Genomic DNA, 13,603 nt, shown 5'->3' on the forward strand with positions numbered 1-13,603 from the left:
CCACAAACTGCACTGACCGATGGAATTCACGCCCAAGAGTCTGTGCAATAGAGCGCCCAACGCTGGTCTTTCCAACTCCAGGAGGCCCCACAAAGCAGAGTATTGGTCCACGGAGACTATTTTTCAACTGTCTGACTGCCAAATATTCCAGCACTCGTCGCTTCAGCTTATCCATTGCGTAGTGGTCCGCATCCAGGTCCTAGAAAGCACAGTTCTCTGACTTCATGTCAAAGAAATGGAACATGCTTCAAATCACAAAGTGAATTCGCAAATACAGATCAAAAGGATCATCTGACGTCAAATTAATATCATTCAATATATTTTATTTAAATCTAAGACAGTAAGTAAATCTCCCTTAAGATAACTTGAGCTGCAAGGATTATAGAACAGGTTATGTATACGATGAAAGAAATATCATATGTACTTCGGTACATTAAAATAATATATAGGTTATGTACTGTTTTCGCTGTAAGAAAAATCCTAATGTAAACATAAGCATGTTGCTGTCATACGCGTGATTGGCTTCCAGTCGAAACACTCACATGACGCAGGAAAATATAGTTCGTATTTGGAAACCACAATCTTGTATTATTCGAAAATAAAAAATTGAATTCTAGTTGTTAAATACAATGAAACATTTCACTTCACTCATATGTAAAACGCTATGTAAAAGAAAAGCTACTTTTATATTTTGTTATATACTATGAACGCGGATGAATACCAACAGTAATACTGAGGTAGTCTGTTCTTGTAACAAGGTGGCGTTACTTGAGCTCGTAGTTGTTCACGTAAGCACGTGGTACTGAAGTATGGCTTCTGTATCCTCAAATATCCATTGTGAAGGCATAAGACTTATAAATAATTTAATTACAGTAATTATAAACTAAATGTTACCTAAGCAAACGAATGCATAGTAGTGAGGTTAGGCCTACTTGACCAGTAACGGGAAATGTTTAACATCAAACAAAATGTACAACAGTAGGCGGGAACAAATACTGAGAATCTATGGCGCCAAACTGCGGCCAATGAAGCCTCACTTCAGTCACGTGCTATTGTTTACATTACGATTTTTCTTACACAAAAACATTATAGCCTACTCAAGACAACTCAAAATGATGAAAATTTTCCAAAAAAAATTTTATTGGCTATTTCACGTCTTTAGAATGTATATTTTCATACCCCAAATGGATTTAGTTCAATTCTGATTACAAATATGTTTAAAAATTTTTTTTTAAATAAGGCTGTAAGGGGGCGTGGCATTTAAAGTGGTGTCAAAATTATTTTTTCATCAAAGAATTTTTTTTTTTTTTTTACAGATTTCTGAATACAAATCTATGCCCGACAAGCACAGTGAATTTCAACCCGAGTTCATCCAGTGCCGTAACACTACAACTACATCATTCTTCACCGCCATTACAAGGCTGATTTATGTTCCTGCATCTAGTCTGCCATGACTCTAATGTTCTCGGAAAAGGCAAACTTTTTGTTTCCAGCAAAAACGTTTTAAGCAAAATACTTTTTGGGAATACAAAATTGTTTTCGGTTATAGCAAAAACGTTTATGCTTTAAGCCAGCGATGGGCGTTTGAGTACATTTGCCCTCCATGCGCACGGGGAATTCCAAGTGCGAGCGCTGTAGTGTGCCAGCAGCTATGACAGATCTTACAGCTTTTAAATGAGCTAAACTTAGGACTTCAGGGAAAAGAAATTCTTAATACACAATTTGCAGGTAGAATTGCAGCTTTTAAGGAGAAATTGCTGTTATGGATACGTCAAATGCAAGAGGGCGAAATATATCATTTCCCATCCTTATCTAAGCGCACAGAATTTTCAACAATGAAAATTTCGAAATGTACGCATGTATTCTATCCGGTCTATTAGAGGAATTTACATCAAGGTTCCACGATTTAGATTGCCTGGAAATGGATTTGCGTAATTTTGCTACATGTTCCGATTCCAACTGATTATTGATAACGTCTCCCCTTCATTATAGTGTGAATTGATTGACCTGCGATGTGATCGAGAGATGCGAGCGAAATATGATTCAGGATCGAGTCTTATGCAGTTTTATGACGGATTCCCAAGAGGACGCTTTCCCAATCTGCATAAGTTGTGTGAGAAAGTTTTGTGTTTATTTGGTTCCACTTATAGATGTAAACAGTTATTTTCTATTACGAAAATGAACAAATCTCAAACAAGAAATCATGGGCTTTTAACGGCAGTTCTTCGCATAGCTTGTGCTAATACAGTTTCTCCAAATCTTGAGAAATTGAGTAATATGAATTAATGTGCAACAGACATGTTTTGTTTTGTGTTTAAGGAAGTGTGTCATTACTTTGTGTTCTTATTTAGTTTGATAGAATAACATTTTCTTTTGAAACATACAGTACGTACCGCAACTTGAATAAACCGGTTTTCGTGCACTCTATAGGCACACTTCTCTCGCAGTACACCGTGCAAGCACAGAGTGCATAATTCTGCCCAACCCTGCTTTAAGCAAAACGTTTCTGCTTAAAGCAGTTTTGCTAAATAAATGTGCGCCCAGCCTAATGGATGGTTATGAAATTTCTAATCACTTCATAATATAGTTTTCAATCGCATTTATGATGAAACCAATTAACGTTGATGAACAGATCATATTAGAGTGGAAAAACAAAATAGGATCATGTGGAGGGATATGAGCCTAACCACAGTTTTAATCGGAATGAGACAGGCTTTTCTTCAGAACTTTACTAACAAAAACCTTAGCTATGCGTAGAGATAAATGCATTGGAAGGCTAAAGTTCAAGGAGCACTTAACACTGCGATAACATAGAAGGTAAACTTAAAAAACAATTGGTAATTGCGAAATCTGCAAGTTCAAGATTATTTCGAAATTTTAACCGTTGTTCTCTACCAGTGACTTGCAGAAATAACAGAAGACCTGGATGACAAGATCTGTAATGGAAGACTTCTGAAGAGTTCCAATATGCAAATGAAGAATGAATATCGCAATGTCATTCTGTTCCTAGATCATGTTATACAACATTCAAACTTTGAACTATCCAATGTTAAATCTCCCCCACCCGTGAAATGCAACATCTACCACACAGCATATTTTCCATGTTCGTTGGTTTTGTTAAAATATGTTCATAAAGGGAGAGATAATCAACAAAGAATGTTATTCTTAAACAATAAAATGAATCCATCATATATTCGGATATCTCAGTCTCAGGAATCTTCTATGCCACATCAATAAATTTAAGAATGCAGTTATATTGTCAGACTCCAAAGCAGCTATTCTATCAATCGTCTCTAAACACACACCTTCATCTCAAACAGCAGAAATAACTAAAATGCTCTCTCAATTAATATCACTCAATAAAAGAATTGTATTCCAATGGATACCATCCCATTGTGGAATCCTGGGAAACAAGAATGCGGATGCTTTAGGAAAGAAGGGCAGCACTGCTACTTACAGACCTGTTACTAAATCTACGTATTACTCTGTGAAAAGATTTATTAAATCTACGTACTTAGACTTCAACAAACAAAATTTGATAACACAATCTCAAGGGAAAAAATGGAACTCTCTGCATCATAATCCACAGTTAATTCCCGATTTACCACGAAAATCGTCTGTAGCTGCATTTAGATTGGCAACAGGCCATGATTGTTTGGCCAAACACCTGCATAGAATTGGAATATATCAGTCCCCTAACTGCCCATTGTGCAACTCAAACCAAGAAATGGATTCGGAACACCTCAAAATCTGTGCTTCAGTGGCTGGCCATGATAATATCTTTGAAAAATATTGGAGTGCAAGAGGTCAAATGACTTTATTGTCAAACGCCTGGCATTAGAAAACAACAACAACATATTCGGATATCTTATTACCATACTGAAGAAACAACAAAATTTATCTTAAAAATTATACTCACCTGTCGTGCTTTGTTGATATCTAATGTCTCTAGAGATGACTTCGACCATGGAAGATCTGCCATTAGCTCTATGTACGTGCGGATAATGCCACTTTCTGGACTGATTGGTGCTAGCTTCTTTAATCTCTGTAATTCTTTCATTGCTACTTTATGAGCATGTGGTGGAAGTTTCGCAGCCCTGAGAAGTACAAAACAAGTAAATACACTACATTGTATGGTGAATGACTTTGTCATTTGCCTAGGCATTGAAACAACAACAACAAAATTTACTTACTTACTTATGGCTTTTAAGGAACCCGGAGGTTCATTACTGCCCTCACATAAGCCCGCCATCGGTCCCTATCCTGAGCAAGATTAATCCAGTCCTTACCGTCATATCCCATCTCCATTAAATCCATTTTTATATCATCCCAACACGTCTCTGCCTTCTCAAAGGTTTTTATCCCTCAGGTCTCCCAACTAACACTCCATATGCATTTCTGGATTCACCTATATGTGCTACATGCCCTGCCCATCTCAAACGTCTGGATTTAATGTTCCTAATTATGTCAGGTGAAGAATACAATGCGTGCAGTTCTGCGTTGTGTAACTTTCTCCATTCTCCTGTAACTTAATCCCTCTTAACTCCAAATATATTCTCGAACACCCTTAGCCGCTGTTCCTCTCTCAAAGTGAGAGTTCTAGTTTCACAGCCATACAGAACAACTGGTAATATAATTGTTTTATAAATTCTAACTTTCAGTTTTTTTTTTAGAAATTATTGCAAAAGTGTACAAAACAGTCTTGGAGGATCGCCGACTGAAAGTGCGAGAAATTGCTGAAGTTGTAGGGATGTCATCTGAACGGGCATAATCACATTTTAACTGAGGAATTGGCTATGAAAGAATTATCTTCTAGATGGGTGCCGCGACTGTTAACACACGGTCAAAAATGCATCAGAGTGCAAATGTCTGAACAATGCTCGGCCTGTTTTCAGAAAAACCAACAAGACTTTTTGTGACCACAGATGAGACATGGGTCCACTACTCTATCCCAGAGACAAAAAAACAGTCAAAGCAGTAGAAACATCTTGATTCTCCACCACAAAAGAAAGAAAAGGCTATACGGTCTGCCGGGAAGGTCATGGCATCAGTTTTCTGGGATGAGAAAGGGATTCTGTTGATAGATTATCTTCCCACTGGTCAAACAATTACAAGACAATACTACGCTATCCTCCTGGACCAACTATAGCAAAAAATACGAGAAAAAAGGCCAGGTTTAGCAAGGAAGAAAGTCCTGTTCCATCAAAACAATGCACACCCACACACATGTCGTCGCCATAGCAACACTACATGAACTGAGGTACGAATTGTTGCCTGATATGGCTCCATCACACTTCCATCTCTTCCCTGAGCTCAAAATTTTCCTTGGTGGATGGAGATTCTCTTAAAAAAAAAAAAAAAAAATTCATAGCCAGAGTTGAAGAGTATTTTGCAGGCCTAGAGGAATCTGATTTTCGAGATAGAATAAAGGCATTGGAACATCGATGGACTAAATGCATTAGTGTACAGGGAGAATACATTGAAAAATAAAAATAAAAAAACTGAGGTACGTTATTTTTTATTTAATTCCGATAACATTTCAAATTACCCTCGTATCTGTTGATATTCATTTCATCTACCATAAATCACACATATAGGACATGTTACAGATTAAAACACCTACTGGTGTATCTAAACCTATTGCTTTAAATACTTATTTCATATCAATGCTTTGCTATCCTTATAAAATACATAATATAATCTGTGTAAGTACGAATACAATACTGTTTCGGAATATGTATTATATGTCTTTCTCATGTTAAATTCTACCGTACCTGGTTAACATGTTTCGGCCTGTTATTGGTCTTCTTCAGAACTGGTTGCTGCTGGTCTTGACGCCTTTTGTTTTGTTTCCTGTGGGGGTGTGTTTGTGTAGTGTAATGTGGAGTCAAAGAGTGTGTGTGTTCTGAAATTGAGTTGTGTGTTGAGAATTTCATGTGGATGTATTTTTGTGTGTCTGTATATTTCGTATTGTTCTAGTGTGTTTAGTTTCTGGCTTTTTGGTTGGATGTGTAGAATTTCCATGTCTGTGTTGATGTCTCTGTAGGTGTGGTTAGCATTTGTGATGCGTTCTGCATATGTGGAAGTGTTTTGTAATTTTGTTATGGCTGTGATATGTTCTTTGTAAAGTGTTTGAAATGATCTGCCTATCTGTCCTATGTAGAAGTTGTTGCAGAGACGTCAATACAGACATGGAAATTCTACACATCCTCAGATGGCTAAGGATGGTGTCAAGTAACACCGAAACAGCTGTAAGCCACACATGCTTACATAATTAACACGAGTAAGATCGCCATTTAATCAATTATTTATCAACACAGACATGCAAATTCTACACATCCAAACAAAAAGCCAGAAACTAAACACACTACAACAATACGAAATATACAGACATACAAAAACACATCCAAATGAAATTCTCAACACACAACTCAATTTCAGAACACACACACACACTTTGACTCCACATTACACTACACAAACAAACCCCCAAAGGAAACAAAACAAAAGGCACCAAAACTAGCAACAACCAGTTCTGAAGAAGGCCAATAACAGGCCGAAACATGTTAACCAGGTACGATAGAATTTAACACGAGAAAGACATATAATACATATTCCAAAGTGATATAGTGTTAAAAAGTTGTGTAATCAAGATTTACAATGCAAATCTAGTCTTTCAGGTAAAGCTCCCTGTAAAGCAGATTTGAATAATTTCAAGGGAAAAATTGTTCCGGGGCCGGGTAGCTCAGTTGGTAGAGTGCTGGTACGTTCAACCAGAGGTCCCGGGGTCGATACCCGGCCCCGGAACAATTTTTCCCTTGAAATTATTCAAATCTGCTTTACAGGGAGCTTTACCTGAAAGACTAGATTTGCATAATATATATGTCACTGTGTACGTTAACAGAAAACCACAATTCCAAGTCACACAGAGATTGTGTGCACTCGATGTGGGTCTCTGGCGTTTCATCAGCCCACGCGAGTTGTGTGGATATAAAGGGAAAAGTTGAGACGGTGTCGGGTGGAGTTCCCGGGTAGCTCAGTTGGTAGAGCACTCGTACGTTCAACCAGAGGTCCCGGGATCGATACCCAGCCCCGGAACAATTTTTCCCTTGAAATTATTCAAGATTTACAATACTGTTATACAAAAAACTTACTTTAATTTATTTTGCAATTCCTGCAGCTCATCTTCTTCATCTGTTGGCATGCCGATGTGGTTGCCATTTCTTACAAATCCCCCTCGCTGAGGTCTTATTAACATGACTTTGGTCTTTTGTGGAACAGAGAACTTATTTTCTTTGAGATTTTCGGGTGACTTGCGTATCATTTCCAGGCCCTCAATCTGACGCACCAACAGAGGTAGAGCAATCTTAAGACGCTTTGACAACTCCACTGCATCCAGTACTTGCAGCTTCTCCATGAAGGAAGCATTTACAAGGGATGCACAAAGATCAGCCAAGTGATGTGCAGGCAATGAACTGAGCATTTTCTGTAGGCATAAATGATGAGAATCTTTAAGACTACAGTTATTTCATTTACAAGCAGAAATGTCAAGCGACCAAACTACCTATTTGCTTTCAGCTCTTCAAAATTTCGGGTAACTTACTGCTAGTCAACCTTATAGGTGCTCATAAAGTTAACTGAGGAACTGGATGCAAAGGACTAAGTTATCTATATCAAACTAAATAACTTAATACCTACTCACTGGCTTTTAAGGAACCCGGAGGTTCATTGCCGCCTTCACATAAGCCCGCCATTGGTCCCTATCCTCAGCAAGATTAATCCAGTCTCTATCATCATATCCCACCTCCCTCAAATACATTTTAATATTATCTTCTCATCTACGACTCGGCCTCTCTAAAAGTATTTTTCCCTCTGGCCTCCCAACTAACACTCTATATGCATTTCTGGATTCGCCCATACGTGCTACATGCCCTGGCCATCTCAAACGTCTGGATTTAATGTTCCTAATTATGTCAGGTGAAGAATACAATGCGTGCAGTTCTGTGTTGTGTAACTTTCTCCATTCTCCTGTAACTTCATCCCTCTTAGCCCCAAATATTTTCCTAACACCTTATTCTCAAATACCCTTAACCTATGTTCCTCTCTCAAACTGAGAGTCCAAGTTTCACAACCATAAAGAACAACCGGTAATATAACTGTTTTATAAATTCTAACTTTCAGATTTTTCGACAGCAGACTGGACGATAAAAGTTTCTCAACCGAATAATAACAGGCATTTCCCATATTTATTCTCGGTCTTACTAATAAAAACTCTATATACAGACTTTAACTGTCTTATACAATGAGTAGCTCATTTATACGTCGTGTATAAATTCCTTACTAATAATCACTACATACGTCGCGTATAGCAGTACAACTGTTATGCAGCTACGTCATAGTTTCGTCATTACTTCGTTACGAAAGATAATAGAATATCTGAGGTTCTCTATTGCATCCAGTAGAGCGCTCTAGTGTGGCGTGTTAAGTATCGACAGTACAACTGGCTCTAATCGATTACCATACTATATTTTGGTCAAAGAGTACAAGCTATAGTAATAATATTCTAATTATTCTGTGCTCTTTGGTTTGTTCTTCTTTGGTTACTAGGCAACCATCATCATAAAATGACAGTCGATACGAACAGCTGTTAGAGGGGCGGCCATTTTTTCTCTATATACAACGCTTAAACAAGGGGTTTCGTGTATATAACTACTGCAAAGCAATCCCCATTGTATAGTTACAGCCTGTTTATACGTCCATCGCTTCTGCATGGTTTATTATTAAAGTTTTCTGTCTCAACTCTGCATAAGTCTAGAATAAAAACTATACACGATTTATTAGTAAGACTGACTGTGTTTAATTTCCTCCCGAGTATCATTTATATTTGTTACTGTTGCTCCCAGATATTTGAACTTCTCCACCTCTTCAAAAGATAAATTTCCAATTTTTATATTTCCATTTCGTACAATGTTCTCGTCACGAGACATAATCATATACTTTGTCTTTTCAGGATTTACTTCCAAACCTATCTCTTTACTTGCTTCAAGTAAAATTCCTGTGTTTTCCCTAATCATTTGTGGATTTTCTCCTAACATATTCACGTCATCCGCATAGACAAGCAGCTGATGTAACCCGTTCAATTCCAAACCCTCTCTGTTATCCTGAATTTTTCTAATGGCATACTCTAGAGCAAAGTTAAAAAGTAAAGGTGATAGTGCATCTCCTTGCTTTAGCCCACAGTGAATTGGAAACGTATCTGACAGAAAATAACTTAATACTAGTCTAATCATTTCAGATTAACATACTGTAGTAATTCTTAAGATACGTAATATACATACAACTCCTAACAGTATCGATAATTGCTCATTTAAAGCAGTAGTTCTCAACTTATTGTAAACAAAACGCCAAATTCTGGTGCATGTCAGTAGTATATTGAACATATGAGACAAATTTCTGCTAGAAAAAAATTAAAAAAAAAAGGCTTGCATATGACTAAAAAGTACAGATTCTCTATTTACCAAGTCAGTCAGCTACACTAATAACAAATTAGTAAAACTATAAAAAAAATAAGGATCACACGTTGTTACAGAACGCATTAGATCAGGTCAAGAAAACAATGTGCGAAGTTCTCCGTTGTGTAACTTTCTCCATTATCCTGTCAAATATTTTCCTAAGCACATTATTCTCAAACACCCATAACCTCTGTTCCTCTCTCAAAGTAAGAATCCAAGTTTCACAACCATACAGAACAACCAGTAATATAACTGTTTTCATATTGGAATGGTTAAATGGCAAGTTGTAACCGATTTAAGTGAACATATTTTTAACGTTTTGGTGGCTACTTCATCCACACACAACCCCCAGAATGTCAAACAAAGAAATGGATTCGGAACACCTCAAAATCTATGCTTCAGTGGCTGACCATGACAATATCTTTGAAAAATATTGGAGTGCAAGAGGTCAAATGACTTTATTGTCAAACACCTGGCATTAGAAAACAATAACAATAACATAACTGTTTTATAAATTCTAACTTTCAGATTTTTTGAGAGCAGACTGGATGACAAAACCTTCTCAACCGAATAATAACAGGCATTTTCCATATTTATTCTGCATTTAATTTCCTCTTGAGTATCATTAATATTTGTTACTGCTGTTCTAAGGTATCTTCAAAGGATAAATTTCCAATTTTTGTAATTCCATTTCGTACTATGTTCTGGTCACGACATATAATTATATGACGCCCTCTAACATTTAAATTTTTAAAAACTTTTAAATGTAACCTGCAAGTGAATGTTAAGTGATTGTAAGATATGGAAGAAAGAATTTTCCAGATGCAACTGAGAAAACCACGGTAAATCTCTTTCGAACTAGGTAGCATGTAAGCAACTTGATTTTCAAATGTTTTTAAACTTATAGAGTCTCCATTATTTCTACATCTACAGGATTCATGTAATTTTTGTATAGCTTACACCCATATGTATATGAACATGAAGGCTACAGTAACAGGAATTACTTACACATAATGCATGACTTTTGTAATCTTATGTATGTTCGTGTCCTTGCCATTTGCATTTAAGATAATTGTTATCTGATATCCTTACAGCTGTAAGTTGCCAGTTACACTTCCATTCGCCATACCTACAATTCCAACAACACCTACAATTCCTGTCATTATAACAGGAGAAAAAATCTTATACTGTACAAGGTTTGAAGATTGTTGATATGAACCGTACTAATAATCAAACGAATATTCAGTGACTTCAATTAAATATTTACGTTTGCGTACATAAAACTGAATACAAATTCGTAATACGTAAAAGTTAATTAAGGTTTGGCAATCAATTTTCTCAATGTATCCAGCTGTTTGCTGAAAAAAAAACCACGCACGCACACGCATGCACACACACACACCCCTACGCACACATGCTCTAACCTCAGTTACCATGGGAACAAAGGCAAACATATTGAACCAAACATATTGAACACTAGAGCAAAGATTTTCAGTGATGCTTCTGGTGTATTCACATGTTACTGATATTATTTTTTACTTTTAATTTTCCATGATAACTTCAGTCGTGTAGGGCAACAACATATATTAAGTTATCCAGGAAAAATATATAGGCCTACTTCTTTTTTGCTCATTAGTTCTGATCTGCTTAGTATCTTCTCTTACTTTTATTTTTGAAATCGGCATTTATGAGTAGAACATACCTTTAGTCTAGCAACAGTAGCATTGGAAACATCTAGCATTCCAAGTAGTTTCGATGCTTCAATTCTGAAATTCTCAACAAGATCAATGATTTCTTGATTATCATCATCCTCTGAAAGAGAAAAGTGTATGTACTTATTAATATTTAATTAATTATTATACAGTATTAAACGAATGGCATCATAGCCAAGTGCCAGAGCACTAGAAACCAATGAATCAAACCAACAGTAGTAATGCGAACATGTAATCAGCAGAAAATTGATAGAATTGCTAATTTATCGGACAGTGAAACAAAACTTATTATACAGAGCACTTGCCAGGAAACAGGTTTTGCTTATGGTTTTGTGTTGTGCAGTATGAACACATAACGCAGGCTGAAGGGACGTGAACATTAGAGAATTAGTATACAGCTGACTTCCATTCAGTGCAGTTCAGTTTAATTTGTAGCAAGGCAGTATCATGTTACAACAGTAAACCTTCTTTTATAATATGTATATTACGAAGAAATCACACAAAAAGTGTTGTGCTTTATTTCCAGCAGTTGACAGTTCCAACTAAGGTAAACTAATAAATTACTTCGGAATACGTATGATAAGACTTTGTGTTAAATTTTAACGTACCTTGTTAACATGTTTATGGGTCTCTTCAGAACTGGTCGTTGTCGGTCTTGGCGCCTCTTGTTTCCTGTGAGGGTGCGTTCATAGTGTAGAGTCAAAGAGTGTATGTGTTTTGAAATTGAGTTGTGTGTTGAGAATATCGTTGGGGTGTGTTTTCGTGTGTCTGTATATTTCATATTGTTCTAGTGTGTTGAGTTTCTGGCTTTTTGGTTGGATGTACAGTATTTCCATGTCTGTGTTGATGTCTCTGTAGGTGTGGTTGGCATTTGTGATGTGTTCTGCATATGTGGAAGTGTTTTCTAATTTTGTTATGGCTGCGATGTGTTCTTTGTAACGTGTTTGAAATGATCTGCCTATCTGTCCTATGTAGAAGTTGTTGCAGGTGTTACCATTTGAGTTTGTATACGCCTGTGTGGTTGTATTTGTTTGTTTGTGTTGTTTGTGTGTTAAGATGTTTTTGTAGAGTGTTATTTGTTCTGTATGCGATGTTGTAATTTAATTTCTTGAATGAGGTTGCAATTTTGTGTGTGTTTTTGTTTTCGTATGTTAGTGTGATGTATTTTTTGTGTTCTTGTGTTTGTGTTGTATTCTTATGTTTTTTGTGATTATGTTTTGTCTTACGTATTATGTTGTCTATTATGTTAGGGTTGTATCCGTTTTCTTGTGCTATGTATTTGATTGTGTTTAGTTCTTCGTTGTAATCCTGTTGGTTCAATTCAAAACACACACACTCTTTGACTCTACACTACGAATGCACCCTCACAGGAAACAACAAGAGGCACCAAGACCAACAACGGCCAGTTCTGAAGATGACCCATAAATAGGTCGAAACATGTAAACAAGGTACGTTAAAATTTAACACAAGAAAGTCTTATCATACATATTCCGAAGTGATACAGTGTTAAAAGTTGTGTAATCAAGATGTATAATAAATTACATCTGCAATATAAAATGTACAAATCGCGACATTTTATTGCCAAAAACTGAGGTGCTGAATCACCATTAAGCAAGCTGTTATTTGCCCAGATCACTTTTTGAATGACACCGTATTGAGCTGTATGCCCATTACATTTAGTTTCTGTAAGAGGCAACTAAATTATATAAATTCACATCTTTAATTTTAAAAATTGTGCCTGGAAGAAACTGTTTAAATTTTGTCATATAGGCTACAATGATGAAAATACAGAAAATTTATACTGTTGTACTATCCTAATCATCAACAAAAGATTTTCTTTTTATATACTTCCATTCCTGGAAGTGCAATGATATACAGTGAAACCTCTCATTTACGAACATCGAAGGGACATAATCTGTCTGCATCTGGGAGGTGTCCTTTTTTGGGAGGTAGGTCTCCCAATCTAACAGTAAATTTATAATATGCATTATGTATCCCTTCACGCTTTAAATGAAATCTATTACTGTAATTTAATTCTAAATACAGTATACTACAGTAAATTCTTTGCAACTTTGAACTACAGTAGATAAGACCGAAAAAGGAAAATACAGTACTGTGCCATGCAATTTTATTTTAGGTCTACAATTATGCAGTACTGTAATTTATAATTTTCAACTTAACCTTTACATTCAGGTGCCATGTCTCTCGAAACAGTACAGTTGATTGAAGCAAAGAGAATATTCCTACTAAACCCATCATGTGTTGAATATAATTTCACGATCGCAGAAACCTTGGACCCATCAGACAGGTTAAATTTTATGACTTTGTTTATCCACCCGCTTCCAGCTAGCCACCTGGGCTAGTGGTAGCCTATGACAC

General features: G+C 36.4%; 1 protein-coding gene across 1 annotated transcript in view; it reads right to left on the minus strand.

Annotated features, from left to right (window-relative positions):
- The window catches only part of LOC138695787 (lon protease homolog 2, peroxisomal-like), a 46,731-nt gene that overhangs the window by 26,179 nt on the left and 6,949 nt on the right, over positions 1–13,603 (minus strand). Inside the window, exons 4-7 of the mRNA XM_069819985.1 lie at positions 11,215–11,324; positions 7,155–7,486; positions 3,920–4,097; positions 18–199 (exon numbers count right to left, since the gene is read on the minus strand). Coding sequence (XP_069676086.1) covers positions 18–199; positions 3,920–4,097; positions 7,155–7,486; positions 11,215–11,324 — 802 coding nt within the window. The remainder of the gene's footprint in view (positions 1–17; positions 200–3,919; positions 4,098–7,154; positions 7,487–11,214; positions 11,325–13,603) is intronic.

The sequence above is a fragment of the Periplaneta americana genome, chromosome 3, assembly GCF_040183065.1.
Source record: "Periplaneta americana isolate PAMFEO1 chromosome 3, P.americana_PAMFEO1_priV1, whole genome shotgun sequence".
In the NCBI taxonomy this organism is placed as follows: Eukaryota; Metazoa; Arthropoda; class Insecta; order Blattodea; family Blattidae; genus Periplaneta; species Periplaneta americana.